Below are 16204 nucleotides of genomic sequence, written 5' to 3' on the forward strand. Positions count from 1 at the left end.
GAAACGTGCCCGTAGTGCTTTGATTTTGTGGTCCCTGGGTTTGTTGCCGTGCCCTAAGCAGAGCCTGGCTCCCGCCTGGTTTGGTCCCCCTTGGCCTCGCAGCAGTTCCTTCGCTCAGCCCATTTCACAGACGTTGGCAGCGCTGATAAAAGATCTGTAATGGTGATTTTCACAGTGCTGAGGTGATTAGCATTGCCCTTGGCTTATATTCATAACTGATCTTCATGTTCTTGCCTCGGATAGAATGGTTGGAGCTAATTTTCTTCATCACAGCCGTGTTATTAGAGACTCGAGCGAAATTCAGTAAATGCTGCTGCTTCGCCTGCACTACCAGCGCTGATTGCAGCGTGTGCTTGAAGAGAACCCAGGTCCTGACATCTGTTAGCAGCCCTTTCACCTTCACACCTCCAGCTGTCAGGTGTGAGCCCCCTGCGAGGATGCTGTTAGTCCGAGCAGCGGGACCTCGGTGCGCCCTGGCTTTCCTGCAGCAGCGATGGCAGCGGCTGTGTCCTTTTGCAGCATCTGCTCTCCTTTTGTGTTTCCTTGTTCCAAACTGCCTGACATGTGGGGGTAACTGGGAGCAGCTCCCGTGCACGGCCCCTTTGTGGTGCTGCTGGCTGGACCCGTGCCCTGCGCCCCCCTCGCTGTCCTGGGCATCTGGGTGAGCCCCAGGAGCTGGCTCCTGCCACCTCGCTAACTGGGTCAGCAGAGCTGCTGAAGGCGAGGTGGATGTGCTCAGGAGCGGGGGAAGGGGGGGTTATTTGAGGCCTCTCCAACCTAGAAACCCAGAAAAGCTTTCTGGAGCTGCCGGTGCGTGCGCTGGCTCCCGGCACCATGAGCACTGACCGGGCTGGCACCATCTCAGGTGGCCCGGCCACAGGTGGGGCTTCTCCCCTTTAAGCTGGGATTTTTATTTAGGTGATGCTTAGCATCTGAATTTAATCTGGCAGCCTAAATCAAGCTCTGAAACAAACTCCAAACTGGAAAGGCGCATGCTGGCAGGCTCCTGTTGGGAAGTGGTGGTGGTGCCGCTGCGCTGCAGGAGCCCAGGCGTGCACCTCCAGCTGCAAAACGCATGGATGGGACATGGGACGTGGGGTGCCCCAAAGGACACCCCAGGAACCAGGCTGGGAGGCAGAGCTGTCACTCCTGCACGTGGCAGCAGGTAACCCTAACGAGAGATAGAGCTCTCCTTGACGTATGGTATGGAGAGCACGCGCTGTGCTCTGCACCTTACTTTTTCCCGTGTGTCTGGCACAGTTAGTGAGGTTTTTATTGAAATTGTGTTTCAGTGCATTGTCTGAAAGCCCATTTCCATTTGAACAACTCCAAAATGAAAGCTAGCTGGTGAATAAGAAGTGGCGTTCGCCATTTTGTAATGTAATAAAGTGTAAAAAACCAGGGCTCTGCATAAATCAACGGCACATCGTGCTTATTTCCATAAAGTATATAAAGCAGTGAGAATCCTAAATTTAGAGCACAAGCTCTCTGCTTGCAAATCAACATGTTCTAACTGGCTGCAGCCATTAAGGCGAGCCTTTCTTTAGCTAAATAATTAAAAGTATACTTGCGAAACAAGATTGAAATCAGGGATGTAAATAAGGCCGCCGTGCACGGTTCAGTCACAATTAGAACTTGAAAGTTTACCGTTGCTGGGAAGTTCTGCCCGCCTGGCATGGCAAGGTGCTGTGCGCCCGTCCTGAGCTCCTCACCTTCCTTGATGGCCCATTTAGGGAATTAAACCGGCTCGGTTTAGGTTGGGGGTTTGCTCTCCAGGGAGGGTGCTGTGCGTGTGGGGCGCTGGGGCTCCAGCTCTGCCGCAAACCCCCTTTGAAGTCCGGGATGTGACTTAATCTCACGGCTTTGTTGAGGTTTGTTCCATTTTGTGCCTGCTAATAAATACCGTAGCTTGCTAAAAATAACTGTTAAACATGAAGAAAGGAGAAAAGCTGCTTTGGGCCCTGAATTTCCAGTTTAATTCCCTTCCCAGGGAAGCTCAGACTTCCTGCAGCAGGTTTAGCGGTGCTGGAGCTGCACGGGGCTGCTCGTGGCTGTCCCGTGGTGTCACCCTGCTGGGAGGAGGAGGTGGTGGCAGCGACGTGTCCCCGTGCTGGTGTCCTGCCTGCTCCGTGCAGGGCAGGGCACAGCTCGTGGTGAGCACGGTGCCCCTCAGGGATGCTCGGTGGTTGCTTCTGGGCCACTTCAAGGGCGGCAGCTCCTTGCTGAGACAAACCAAGGGCAGGGAGTGGGGAGGAAGAGGCTGGTTGAGGGACATGGGGGCGTTTCGTGTCCTCTGGTGTGCTGATGGATGTGACCACGGAGGGCACCCCGCTGCTCTGAAGCCCTCCCTTGTGCCGTGCTTGCGCTGCGTGGCTCTGCCCCACGTGCTGCTTTCCTGCTCCCTACAAAAACCTACACGAACGTGCCCTGTTCCTGCTGGCACAGCCTGTGCGGGCGCAGCCGAGCTGGCAGAAGTCACGTAGGTAGAGCAGGAGCCGTGCCAGCAGAGGAGCCTCCTTCTGCCACGTCTGCAGCATCTCAGCCTGCTGCTGGCGGTGCTCTGGCGTCTGCCTGGCCCCCGGGGGTGCACCAGCATCGAGGAACGGTGCTCAGCAGGCAGGGAGCCCCGTGCTGGTCCCGTGTGCCGGGGGTGATGCCGTGCGCCGTGCTGCACCAACCTGCAGCGCTGCCCTGGCTTCGTGTGCTTTGCTTACCCAGGCTGTCCCAGGGGGGGTGCAGGAGATGGGTGGGGGCTGCGGGAACCTTCTGCTAGCTTGGGATTGGGGGGGAAGCCTGGGGGCAGCCTCGCCAGCCCCCGCTGGGGCTCAGGCACCCGTTTGGTGAGAGGGCGGCTGCACGGGTACAGCTCGTCCCGCCCGCCCGCGCGCTCCCGGCCCCCGTGCTGAGTCAGCGCCTCTGCGTGGGGGGCTCTGATGAGTAAGGGCGGGCTGGGGGGGACGTGCAGGCACACGTGTGTGTGTGTCCTGTGCTGGGGGCCTCCCACGGGCACCCCCCAGGGCTGGCCCCACCACTCACCCCATCCCTCGGGATGCTGCGGGTCTCGGTCCCCTGCTAACGGGGCTGTGGGCGCTCGCAGGGCGAAGGGGTAACCCCAGCCCCCTCTGTGCTTCTCTGCCCCCTCTAGTACATCGAAGCCATCAGCAACAAGCAAGGGGAGCTGGAAAACTACGTCTCGGACGGGTATAAGACGGCTCTGACGGAGGAGAGGAGACGGTTCTGCTTCCTGGTGGAGAAGCAGTGCGCGGTGGCGAAGAGCGCCATCACCTACCACGCCAAGGTGAGTCAGCGGGGCCCCGCCGTGCTCCCCAAACAGCCCCCGTCACCAGCCCCTAGCACAGGAGCAGGGCCGTGCCCTGAGAGCCACGGGTGCCCTGGGGCTGGGGGAGCAGTGGGCCCAAGGAGGGGGATGCACCAGCAGTGCCCCCGTCCCTCCTCACTTGCACAGAGCTGCCCTCGCTCCGATGGGTGCGTGTGTCCCAGGGGTGCTGCTCTGTGTTTTGAGGCAGCTTCAGGCTGCGTGGGGTAGATGGGACCAGGGCTAGAGCCCAGCAGGGTGTCCTGCTGCTCTCTGCCTTCTCCTGGGCAGCACCAGCCATGGCCTGACCTCGGGGAGGTCACCCAGATTCAGCCCCCCCACGCTCCCCATCCTGCGCACGTTGTGCCCATCGAGCACTCGGTCACTGAAGTTTGAGGGCTTCACCCTGGTGGGGGCTCACCCAGTTGCTCGTGCATCAGCTCCAGGATTGCAGAAGCAGAAGAAACACCAAGCAGCAGCGTTCCTGCTCCAAGTCCGAGCAGAATTAGTGCCTGTGGGGCAGCGGGGAGGGCTCCCTCCCACCCTCATCACCCCCCTGCCCATAGCAGAGGAGGAGGGAACGGAGCCGAAAGCGCTGCCCCAATCACCCACCCACATCCCCTGCACGGGGCTGGGTCCCCGTTCCCCGGGGTGCTGTGACACCGGGCTGGAGCTGAGCCCATCCGAGGGCTGTGAGCGCGTGGCTCCCGGCAGCCTCGTGCTCCCCTCCTGCTCGCTCCCCGCTGCCGCCCCCCGGCACTCGCAGCACCCATCTGTCGCCTCCACGCCTGGCGCAGGGGAGCAATGGGAAGAGTTGGGCTTAGTCAGCACTGTCCCCGGCTGCGGTAGGGGCTGAATCAATCCCCAGCATATGCTGACTGCAAGCGAGAGGTGCAGGAGGAGGGAGAAATTGCCCCCTGGAGCGGGTGGGGGCTGGCAGATGCGGTGGCACCGGCACCAGCGTGGCCGCAGCGTAGCCAAGCCCAACGCTCCCTCCAGCAGGGCAGGGAGGGTGGTTGTACACAGGGGGGGCTGCATGGGTGCAGCGTGGGCAGCAGATCCCACACATGGGCTTTGAGAGCTGGAAACACCGCGCTGCCACCCTGCCTGGGTGCTGCCACCCTGCCTGGGTGCTGCCACCCTGCCCGGGTGCTGCCGCAGGTGACCGAGCAGCGAGGTCCGTGGTGGATGGCAGGGAAACTTGGGGATTCTGCGCTGGCTTCGGGAGCCTGTTGTGATGTGTCAGGATTGATCCTGTCTGTGAGAGCAGCCACAAAGCCGTGTGGAGGTGTAACATCCCCCCCCCCCCTGCAGCTCAGCTCTGCTGCGGGTGTGTATGCACGGGGGCTGTGCTGTGCGTTTGGCTGGGGAGTGACCGCGGCGTGGTTATGCTCCTGGGGAATCACAAGCTGGGATGCGCTGTCCTGAGCCACGGTTGTGTTATCTGGGTAAGGATGAGGCCAGCACTGCCTCTGCCTGGCTGGAAGCAGGGTGCTGAGCTGCCCCGGGCCCTGCAGCAGCACCAGGGGCTGTAGGGGCCGAGCAGCCCCAAGCAAAAAGCTCATCTCTGGGGTCTGGGTGCCAGCACACAGCACGGGTGTGATCTTCCCACTTCCATGTGCAGGAAAGGTGTCACGGGCATCTGCCACCTTGACCATCTGCCCTATGGCTTGTGACGTGAGTGTCCCTGGGCCTCCCGACCCGCAGCTTTATTAGGTCAGGGTTTTACTGGTGGGGAACGGGGCTATGGGCACAGAGGTGCCTTGCATGACCACTGGCTTCTTGCACAGCCCCGCTCCCTGCAGCTCGTCTGTTCTTGAGGCTGCTGCACACTGGGGATCTCCATCAACTGGGGATGGAGTTACCTCCCCCTTCCCTCTATATTTTTTTGTGATCGGAGTGATTTCTTAAATTTTTGGAGCCCGGAAGCAGCAAATCCCTGTGTTTCACCTCGTTTGTGCCCTGCGTGGAGGAGCGCATCAGTCGTGCTGCCCAAATGTGGCCGCTCTCTCATCAGATCCTTCCCTGCCGTGGCTCCCTGCACCCTCTCACCTCGCTCTCTCCCTGGCAGGGGAAGGAGATGCTGACGCAGAAGCTCCCCCTGTGGCAGCAGTCCTGCTCCGATCCCAACAAGATCCCGGACCGCGCCATCCAGCTGATGCAGCAGATGGCTGCCAGCAGCAATGGCACCATCATGCCCAGCCCTCTGTCTACATCCAAGTCCAACCTCATCATCTCTGACCCCATCCCCGGTGCCAAACCTCTCCCTGTCCCCCCGGAGCTGGCACCTTTTGTCGGAGTAAGTATCCGGGAGGTGGAGGTTGCCCTGCCCTTCCGAGCAAAGCCGGAGGGATGAGCCCAGGCCAGCAGCACCGTGGTCCTCAGCAAGTTGCTTTTGGATGGATGGGTGCATGGGGCTGGGCGCCTCCATCCTGCCTGGGGCTGTCGGGGGGCTGCGGGGAGCCCACGGGCTGGGAGCGGAGCTGTGGGGCCGTGCTGAGGCACCCTTGGGGGAAAGGTGCTTGGGGTGAGCCTCGCGTGGTGGAAACACCCTTCGGAAGGGGGTCACCTGCCCGACGTCGGGGTGTGAGCTGAGCAGTAGGGCTCGGGAGGGATTTATGGGGTGTGAGGCGGCTCGGAGGGGTGCAGTGCCGTAGAGGTGCCCCCGCTCCCTTCCCCAGAGCAGTTTATATCAAGTAGGGAACCGAACCCAGGGGGCTCGGGCTCTGGTTTGCCATCAGCCGCGTTCCCTGGCACCGCGTCCCTGCCCGGGGAGCTGCTGGGGGTGCCCTGCTGATGAAGGCATCTCCCGTCTTCCCCCCCCTCCTCTCCTTTCTCCCTAGCGCATGTCGGCGCAGGAGGCCATGCCGGTGGTGAACGGAGCCTCGGGCACAGACAGTGACGATTACGGCCACTGGGCTGAGGTGAAGCCAGCACAGCCCAAATCTTTATCTCCTCCCCAGCCTCAGAAGCAGCTGAGCGACTCTTACTCGAACACGCTTCCAGTTCGCAAAAACGTGCAGCCGAAAAACAGCTACGCCTCAGGTGAGGCTCCCCCAGCCCCGGGGGGTCACCCTGATGGGTGGTGGGGTCCCTTCGTTAGCAGTGGGGTCCCTTCATTAGTGGCAGGGTGGTGACGAGCAGGGTGCCAGTGTTGTGGTGCCTGGAGCTGAGCAGAGCCAGGCTCTGGCACAGCGTGCTGGAGAGCGGTGTCTCGGCCCCCGGGTGGGATTTCCAGGAGGAAAACCTTGAGAAAATGGGAAGGAGAGCGGGCAGGGAAGGGTTGGGTAGGGAACGCTCGTACAGGGAGGCTGCTCCTTTATGGGGCTGTTGGATGATGCCAAGAACAGTGGGTGGATCCTGCCTGGATCCATGGACCTGTGAGGTCCCGAGGGACTGGGGGCGCACTGCCCCATGTGGTGAGAGCCCAAAACCCTGTGGGATAGTTTCGGTGCCACGGGTGGAGGCAGGCAGAAGGGATGTGGGGGATGCTGGAGAGGGGTGGGCGATGTGCGTACATCCTGGGGAGCAGCCTCTGCACAGGGAGGTGTCAGGGGTGCAAATCAGCCACCAGAAGAGTTGTTGGTACCGGTGGTAGGGTAAAGGAGCCAGAGACCTGGCTGTGCCCGGGCACGGTGACGGGTGAAGGACTCGGCCCTTGTTGGTCCTTGTCTCCTGCCAGCCGAAAACAAGACGCTGCCGCGCTCCAGCTCCATGGCCGCAGGGCTCGAGAGGAACGGCAGGACGAGGGTGCAGGCCATTTTCTCTCACGCTGCCGGAGATAACAGCACCCTCCTGAGCTTCAAGGAGGGCGACCTCATCACGCTGCTGGTGCCGGAGGCCAGGGATGGGTGGCACTACGGGGAGAGCGAGAAAACCAAACTGTGAGTGCCGCAGCCGCCCCAAACCCCCCTGCCCCTGGGGCTGGCTCCAGGAGGGCTCAGCCTTTTCTGACACCTCCATCCAAAAGCGTCAGGTTGGCTTCATCCCCTGCCTTTTTCTTTCAGGAGGGGCTGGTTTCCTTTCTCCTACACGCGTGTCCTCGACAACGATGGCAGCGAGCGGGTGCACACGAGGTAGGGGCACCGCGTGCCAGCACCGGGCAGGGCTGCAGGGGCTTTGCGGGACGGGGACCCTCCGCTTCTCCCAGCCCTCATCAGAGCAGGGTGCTGCCTCGGAACAGGGATATTCTGCTTTGCCCCACACAGGAGGCATGGGGGAGCAAAGGGGAGCAGGGAGGGAAGGGATCCCCATGAAGGGCTCCGTGCATTTCGCCCTCATCCGCGGCGCTGCTCGGTGCCACCGAGGGCTTGCTGGCCAAGGTGGCTCGGTGACACGTCCCCCGCGGGCTGTGCTGCTGCTGATGGCCCCGCTCTGCCCCCCTTCAGCCTGCAGCAGGGGAAGAGCAGCAGCACGGGCAACCTGCTCGACAAAGACGACATCGCCATCCCGCCGCCCGACTACGGCATGTCCTCGCAAGCCTTCCCGTCGCAGAACGTCAACACCTTCAAGCAGAGGCCGTACAGCGTGGCCGTGCCCGCCTTCTCCCAGGTGAGCCCTGACTGCCTGCAGGGCTTTGCCAGTGATGGGGGGGGGATTTTTTAAAAATGGGAGGCGCTTGAGCGAGCCCCAGAGCCTTGATCTCTGCTGGAGCCTGCAGCTTTTCGTTCCTAGCCGTGTTTTTAAAGCAGAAGGAAAGGCGTTGAAGCGCGCGCGCGCTTGGTGTTCGCGTGGTGCAGAGCGTGTGCCGGTGAATGGGGGCTCCTCTCCAACAGGCCTGTGTTCGTTGTTTGTAGGACTACCTTATGCCCTATGGTTGTGCAATTAAAGACTATTCCAGTGGCCTCTGCCAACCACCCTCCGCCCACTACAAGCCTTACGCTAGGTCGACAGCTGTAAGTCCGCACGTGCGCAAGGTTGCCATTGGGGCTGGCGGGCAGCTTGCGCCTGGCCCCCTCGTGCCCAGCCCCTTCTGAGCCTCTCCCCTGGAAGAGAAGGGGATGGGGAAGTGGCAGGAGAGGAGCTGGGGGCAGAGGATGGGCCAGTTTGGCTCGCCTGCACAGAACGGGGCAGGACACGAGGGGCGATGGCACAAAACGGCACCGCGAGCCCCCAATGGCCAACGCTTGCCAACTCCGTGGGAGCCTCCCACCAGAAACGAGCTGCTCACAGGGAGCTGGAAGCGTTTTCTCCTGGCCGTGCTGGCTCAGTTGGTGGCTCCAGGGACACGAGTGCCACTGGACATTGGTGACAGTCCCACGGGGACCTGGGGCACGGGGTTGGGGCAGACCTGGCTGGGGCTTCCCCCGCCAGCAGTGTCCAAACCCAGCACAGGGCACCTGGATAAGGAGTTAGGGATGGTGTGTGGTGAGGAGGGCAGCATAACCCGGCTGTCTCTGCAGGGATGGGACAAACACAGCCCCACTCCATGCCAGGGGAAGCCAGGCAGGGGTTTGCTGATGGATTTGGGGTTTCAGGAGCATTCCCAGGGCAGTGGGAACGTGGGCAGCAGCGAGCAGCAGCTCCGGGTCCTTCCTGGCAGGATCCCGTTTGCCACGGGGAGCAGAGCTGCTCACAGCCAGACCCCGGGGCATGTCCTCATCTGGAGCACAGCATCCTCATGGGATCACCTCCCAGCCCCGTTCCCACACGTCCCAGACTGAGCGCCAGCTGAAGGGGAAAACGCTCCAAAACCCTGTGCGATTTCTGGTGGGAGTTAATACAGCACAAACACCTTCTTCCACAGAGCATTTCCTTGGTGTTTCTCAGAGTTTTGCTCCCTTTCCAAGTGTCTCACATCTCGAAAGTCACTGGAGCTCTGAGCCAAGGTGGGGCAGGGCAGAGTGAGCTGGGAAGCTCAGCTGCTGCTTTCCCTTGTCCCGCTCCAAAGAGTGGTGTGACTTCACCCCACTGTCTAAATCCCATTGAAGCCATCTCCATCTCCTTTTCATCTCAAAACGCATTGGTCTTGGCCCAAGCATCCCCGGGCACCGATGCACTTTGGGCTGTTCCCGTGACCCTCTGGTGGCAGCTGAAGGGGCACAGCCCAGCTCTCACCGCTCTTCCTCTCCTCCCCGCAGGGTCTCGACGACTACGGGACGAGGTCGGTTAGCAGGTAAGATTCCACCTTCCTGCGGCGTTACCCAAAAATGTGGTGGTGGTGTTGGCTCTGGGTGAAGCCGTGTCCCCGGGAGGAGGCTGTGCCAGCCCTGGGGACAGGCGGTGGCGAGGAGGTGCGAGGATGTGCGCTCATCCTGCTGGGGCACAGCACGACCCAGGGCAGGTCCTGGGGCCAGCCCCAGCCGTCCCTGACCTCGCACCCTATGGGGCTGGTGCTCCTCTGGAGAGCATCACATCTCCACAGCCACCTCTTGGGTCAAACCTGGGCAGCGAGGCCACAGCCAGCGGCGCTCTCGGGGTTCCCGCACTCCCTCCTTGGTGGTGGCAGCCCCACACCATGGGACAACCTGGTCCCGGCCTGGAGCCACTTGGGTAGGGCAGGACGCGCTCGGTTTTTGGGATAGAAATGGAAAGTTTGGGTGGTGAGCAGAGTGGCACCGGCTGGGCCGGGCACTCGGGCAGCCTCCTCTGCTTTGTTCCGCAGCGGCAGCAGCAGTCTGGTATCAACGGTGTGAGGACACCGGGCTCGCAGCGGCACCGCGCTGCTCGGAAGAGCTTTCTGCTTCTTTCTCCCCCTTTTTTTCCACCCCCCCCCCTGTTTCTCTTTCTCTACTTTCGGATTTTAAACTCTCGTGATCTTCAAGGAAACCATGGTGCTTCTCCACCCCTCCCCGGTGTTCACAGTGCCCTTGTTTCTGAAGCCTTTTCAGAGCAGAAACTGCCGATCGGTCTGTGCTCGCTTTGAAGCAGCCTGGATGCAGTTTACACTTTTAGTGGGACCCAGTTTTTGTACTACTTTGTGAATGTTAGAGATGCACTATCCCTCCTCCGGGGCTTTTCGCACGCCGCGGTGCGCGGGCAGAGCTCCCCGGAACGGAGCCCACATGCATGGCCTCTGGTGTACGTACTGTTACGGGGCAGCCCCGGGGCTGGCCACGAGGTGGGCACGGGTCCCCCCCTGCCCCTCGGATCCGCTTCCCCCCCAACCGAGCCGCGAGGGCTGTGTTAGGAGAAGCGGATGGCGCCGAGCCCCCGGCCGCGGGGAACGGCTGGTTCTCCGCTGGGGCGGCCGGCAGCCCCCGAGGGGTTCCTCCTTGTTGTTTTATAAATATCTATATTTTTTTGTAGCAAGGTATTGTTACCTCACCTTAGTGCGGGGGTCCCGGGACGTGCTCGCAGCCCCGCGCGGCTCGGCCGTGTCTGTGTGTCCGTCCCAGGCAGGGCTGGGGCTGCCGGCACCGCCAGCGCCCGTCTGCGCTGCAGAGCTCTCCACGCTTTCCTTTTTTTCTGATGTGATTTTTAAAACCTTCTGACATGCCTGTTTACGAGGACATTGCTGGCAATACCCACGGACAAGTTTTTGTTTTCTATACCAGACTATGGGCATACCGTACCGAGACCCTCCCGCAGCGATGTCATAATTTTGCTAAAGATTTTTAACCCAGGATATTTCATGCCGAGTGACTGAATGTCGAGGGGGGAAAAAAAAAAAAAAAAAAAAAAACCACCCTAGTAACACTTGTATGGAGACTGTAAAGTGCTGAAACCTTTTTTAAAAGCCAGAGAGAAATGTGCCCTGTACTGAGTTATTGTTTGAATAAAAGTTTTATTTATTGCATTGAGCTGGGCCTCGGTGTCTTTTTCGGCTGCCGTGCCTGTGCGCTGCCCATCACAGCCTGCATTGCCATGCCATTTTTTTTTTCCCTTTTCCATCCTTCCATGACCAGGGCCCAAACCAGCCCCTCCATGCCACATGCCTGCGCTCATTTTGCAAGCCTGCCCGGTTTCTGTTTAAACAGCTCTGCCGAATTAAGTCGTTCAAGCTGTTTAGCCGCTCGCTCTCTGCTCTCTCCTCTGTGCTGCGCCTTGGCTGTCCCCCGAGAGCCTCGCTGCGAGCGCCGTGCTGCATGCGAGCGGGGCTGCCCCCCGCCTGCTTCCTGCTCCAGGGGTGCTCCTGGAGGGGCCACGGGAAGGAAGCAGCCCCCTCCCTTCCTCCCTTCCTCCGCCGCCGTGCCGCCCGCTCCTCTCCGCAGGTTGGCTCCGGCCGTGGCCGTGCGTTTCCTTCCCGTCCTCGCAGGGCGCATGGTGCCGAGGGGCCGTGCCCGACGCGCTGCCGGGACTCACAGCTCTCCATAAATCCCACTTTTCCGCCTTTGTTTTTTTCCTCCTTTATTTTTTTCCTCCTTTCTCCTCCTGGAGATGTCTGCGGCGCAGCCGGTGTCCGCCCGGTTCCTCTCATTAACCACCACCCTTTGTTCCCGTCAAGGCGGCGCGGAGCGTGCCGGTGTCCTACAACCTGCCTTCTCTTTCCCTTGCAGCCCCGATGTTGAAGTGGCCAGGTTTTGAGATGCCCCTGCCCGTAGTTAGTAAGTTGATGGTCTCCGTCTGCCCCTCGCTGTGCTGGGCGCTGGGCACCTGGTGCCACCGCGGGGCTGTGCGTGGGGACGCTGCCACCGCTCGGCTTCCTGCGCCCGCCCTGCACGCCTGCGGTGCCGCTGCACCCACCCGGGCACCGCTCGTCCCCGTGTCCCTGTCCCGGTGGCGGGAGCCCCCCTCATCCAACCCCGCTGCCGCTGCACGGCTCCTCGCATCGCCGGGCGCTGCTGGTGTCACGCTGCCTCCGCGGGGTCCCCGGCTTCTCGCCCCGCTCCTGCCGCTGCCCGCCCTGCTCCCGACCCCATAACGAATCCCTTTGGTTGTAGGTCGTCGGTGGTCGCTGCCCCAGCGGCACCGTGTCGCCGGGTCACCCCTGGATGCTGCTGCACCGTCCCCGGGGCAGGGCAGGACCACACCTTGTCACTAATTTGAAGTTCTTTGAGCAGCTTCTTTTTGCTTGTAGATGTCGTTGCCAGCCCCCCAGGCTCTGGGGACGCAGCTCGGAGCCGCCTTGTTCTGACCCCCCCCGGGGTCTGCTTGTGCAGTGCCTGGTCCCTGCGGCAGCCCCTCGCTGCTCCCTGCGGGCCACGCGATGATTTCCCCGTGGTTCTGAGCCGTGGGCTCCTGGCCAAAGTGCTCTTCTCCGCCAGAACAAAACCAGTTAAATAATAACCCCTGGTGACTCATCAAAGCAACCTTTTCTATCCTTTCAGTCTCGAGAATCTATTTTGGCATCCTAGGGGAAAAAGTGATCTAAGAACCTGCATTAATTAGGTGGGGAAATTAATTACCCTATTTTTAAGCAAAGGCCCTTTATCTTTTGAGGAAAGCAAAAGCACGCTTCTAAAGGTGAGGCATGGCGAGGGCCGGGGGGGGCAGTGCCGGGGGGGGCACCAGGCCCCTCCTGCTCCTTCTGCCGATGTCGGAGACGTCTCCCAAGCCGCGGGCTGTGCTCCAGGAGGAGGCAGCTGATAACCACGGCTGCTCCTAGCATCCCCTACCCCATGTTCATGCCTGTCCTGCTACCAGGGTGCCCGCGGCGCCGGCTCGGCCATGGAAGGGGGCTGGGGGAGAGGGTGCGAGGGGCCCCCAGGCTGCTGACAGCTCCCTGCTGCAGGCGTGTGCAGGTTTTGCTGTAGCTGGTTTGGCTCCTGGAAGGGGATGGGGGCAGAAGCTGGGGGCTGGCTGACAACGAGGGGCTGCTTGTGCTCAGGAGGGGACACAGGGGGCTGTGCTGGGCGTGCAGGATGTGTGCCGAGGGCTGTGCGCTGTCGCAGATGCTGCGTGTGGCAATCTGCCTGCCGGAGACGGGGCCCCCAGAGCCAGCGAGTGCAGGATGGTGCTGGGACAGCTCGGGCGGAACCAGCTCAGGAGCCTCCCCTCTCCCTGCTCTCTGCCCCTTGGAGGTTTTGCTGCTTCTGAGGTTTCGCAGCCAGCTTGGCACGGAGCTGCAAGCTCTGCTCGTGCCCGGGTGTCCCAGCACACCTTAGAGCAGACGGGGCAGCGAGCCCTTCCCCGTGCATGTTGCAGCTGCCTCGGGGCTCCCCTGCACAGGAGGTGCCCAGGGGCTGGAGCAGCTTCTCCTGCTTCTGTGCACCCTGGGCTGAGCACCCCCAGCTCCCTGCACGCGTCCCTGGTTTTTCCCTTTGGAAGAGCCCGGCTTGGTTACTGCTGAAAAGCAAGGTAGGAGAAAATCCCGCGCTGACCGACCTCGCCGGCTCGTCTTGGGGACATCTCGGCGAGGGGCTGGGCAGGGCAGAGCAGTTCCAGCCTCAACGCTTCAGAAACGCTGCCCGAGGCCGGGCTGGTGGAGGGGAGCAGGGCTACAGGCACACACGGCTCGCCCACGGCCGCAGGGGGTGCGCGGGGCTCCGGCCACAGCCGTCGGAGCCTGCTGCAGCCTCGCCTCCTCAGCCAGAGCTTTTGGGGTCTCGCCAAGGTCACCGCTCGCTGCCCCGTCCTCGCAGGCTCCCTTACCTGCACGGGGAGAGCCTCTGCTAAACTCTGCCCTCCTCTCTCCCTGCAGAAACCCCTTTGCCAACGTCCAGCTGAAGCCGACCGTGACGAACGACCGCTCGGCTCCGCTCATCAGCTGATGCCGGGAGCGCTGCCGCCGTGCCGGGTGGCACACGCCGCCTCCTCATCGCCCGGTGCATGTCTGCCCTCCCCAGAACTTCACTTTTAGGCAGAGTTTATTTAATCCTGCTGCTTCCAAAGCCAAAGGCTAAAGCTAGTGCCCTGATTCTCGCCCTTCTCTACATCCTTCCTCCTCGCGGGGGTGGAGGGTTCAACCCTAAGCCCCTGCCCCGACCCCTGCTTGTGCAGACGGGAGCGCGGCGCTCTCGGCACCTCTCCCGTAGCCAGGTTTGCTTCTAGGATTAGCAGCAGATCGCAGGGCTGGGGAGAACGGCCTCAGCTGGCAGCTCCCCGAGGGCTCCCTGCTCTCCGGGGTGCAGCAGCAGTGGCAGAGGGGAGATGGGGCCCCCCCGGCTGGGTGGGTGCCCTCAGGCAGGCAGGAGAGCCCCGGCCCCACATAATCCAAGGGGAGCTGAGCCCCACAGCCGGTGCCCGGCCTCCTGCAGGACCTCGGCCACTGGTGCCAGGGCTGCAGCCTGGGGACGGGGCCGGCCTCTGCTCCTGGAGCTGCTGCAGCACCACGGCAGCGTGCACAGGGGGTGTCACGGTACTGCTGAAAGATATAAGCTAGGAAAATACTTGAGGAGGGGCGGGCTCTGCGGATGGGTGCCTGGGGTGGCTGCAGTGCCCAAGCCATGGGGCAGCTGGTGTTTGAAGGAGCGCTCCCCTACAGGCTCGCCCCTCAAGCCCTCTTGCTTTGCTGGTTTCCCTTCCTCTCTTCCAAGGCTGCATGAGCCCGATATATACACACGTGTACTCGCTGAGCTTACTGCTAGGGTGCGCGCCCATGAGTGAAAGCGCTGCACGGCGCTGGCGGCGCAGAGCTGCCGGCAGGAGGGGGCACCCTGCCCCGAACCCCCCCCGGCCCCCAACCTCCTCGCAGGAGGAGCAGGAGCCGCTGTGGGACCGGGGTGTGCTGCCCAAATGGGTTTTCCAGGCAGGATTTGCATCTTCGCTGTGCCTGCAGCCGGGTGCCTGCGGCTGGCACCAGCGGGGCAGTGCCCTGCGCTCCTGCCTCCCGCTCTCGTTGCCTTTTTGCACTTTTTCATTGCTAGAGCTCAGAGGACCCCCTCGGCGGTTGCTTTGACGGTAGGTTTAGCCCAGGTAGCAAAGAGACCCGGATGCCTCGGCCACTGTCTGCGGGTTCCACTTCAGGGCTGCTTCCCAGTTAGGCTCGGTTGCTGCTGTGCCCCTCTGATGTGCGGCAGTTCCCCGGCACAGGGCGCATTCTCCTGGGACCAGCCGGCTTCTGTCTGCTCCCCAGGGCACGGTGCTGTGTCTTCTGCAAGGCTGTGCACCACCACAGCCCCCGGCACCCCGCTCACCAGAGCCCACCTCCTGCTTCCTCTGCTGCGCGTCCCCGGGGTGCTCACCTCCAGCCCACGTGCGTGGGAAGCTGCCACCACCTTGGCCCGAAGTGTGTCCAAACCAGTAACACCCCAAAATGCAGTGCCGGGGCTGTGCAGAGCCTCCTGTCCATGCCTGTGCCACAGGTGGGGGGAGATCAGCTGGGAGCTGGGGGCAGCCACGCGGTGCCAGCCATCGCCGTGCCTTCTTGGGGTCCCGCAGGAGCTGGGGGGGCACCAGTTGAGGTGAAAGCCACAGGCAGATGGGGGCAAGGGGAAGGGGCTCTGCTGGGGCGCAGGGCCACAGGATAGGGCTGGGGGCTCGTGGCCAAGCAGGGGTCAGCCCCAGGTTCCACCTCACCGCCGGCCCCACGTCGTCCTCTTCCAGCCCCACAGCAGGGGCTGCCGCCCCCCCCGGGGCTTCGCTGCACCTCCTGGCTTGGTGGCACCTGCAAGATGTAACCTGAAAGAATTTTTTATGAAAAAAGTAATTTATGAGCAATAAAATTTACCCCCCCACACACACACCACCAGGTACCCCGTGTTTTCCTTAGCTGGGGGGCTCCGGAGCCCTCCAGTGCCCACACCTCATCCAAATCCAGAGCAGCCCCCGGCCCCACGGCCCCCAGCGTGGCCCCTTCCTGCTTGCCGGGGAATGATGCGGGCAGCAAACGGCTTAAGGATATTTTAAAAACTTTATTATTGGCCCGATGATGTTTGACACGCATGCTGGGAGCTGTATGGAAATCAGCACTGATTAAAAAATACAGCAGTTATGACCCGTATTGGTAAAATATACAATGTAATAATCGCCTTTCTGTTTTAAAAAAAATATCCCGCACACAGCTCTGTTCTCATGCTGCCCTCCAGAGGCAGCTGCCTCGCACGCCATAGACCAAACCCTGGGCTG

At 61.8% G+C, this 16204-nt stretch overlaps 1 protein-coding gene across 4 annotated transcripts in view; it reads left to right on the plus strand.

Annotated features, from left to right (window-relative positions):
* BAIAP2 (BAR/IMD domain containing adaptor protein 2) overlaps window positions 1-15998 on the plus strand; it is a gene marked incomplete at its 3' end in the record, with an annotated part of 42516 nt that extends 26518 nt beyond the window's left edge. Inside the window, exons 7-15 of one of the 4 annotated variants that reach the window (XM_084298586.1) lie at window positions 3146-3298; window positions 5388-5615; window positions 6160-6361; window positions 6999-7200; window positions 7324-7392; window positions 7705-7867; window positions 9397-9431; window positions 11755-11802; window positions 13839-15998. In XM_084298586.1, coding sequence (XP_084154712.1) covers window positions 3146-3298; window positions 5388-5615; window positions 6160-6361; window positions 6999-7200; window positions 7324-7392; window positions 7705-7867; window positions 9397-9431; window positions 11755-11782 — 1080 coding nt within the window. Of the gene's footprint in view, window positions 1-3145; window positions 3299-5387; window positions 5616-6159; window positions 6362-6998; window positions 7201-7323; window positions 7393-7704; window positions 7872-9396; window positions 9432-9920; window positions 10794-11754; window positions 11803-13838 lie in introns of those variants that run through there. The other 3 variants (XM_084298585.1, XM_084298587.1, XM_084298588.1) reach the window with 3 other exon arrangements.
* Window positions 15999-16204: the final 206 nt, after the last annotated feature.

The sequence above is a fragment of the Netta rufina genome (assembly GCF_964035555.1).
Source record: "Netta rufina genome assembly, chromosome: 19".
Taxonomy (NCBI): Eukaryota; Metazoa; Chordata; class Aves; order Anseriformes; family Anatidae; genus Netta; species Netta rufina.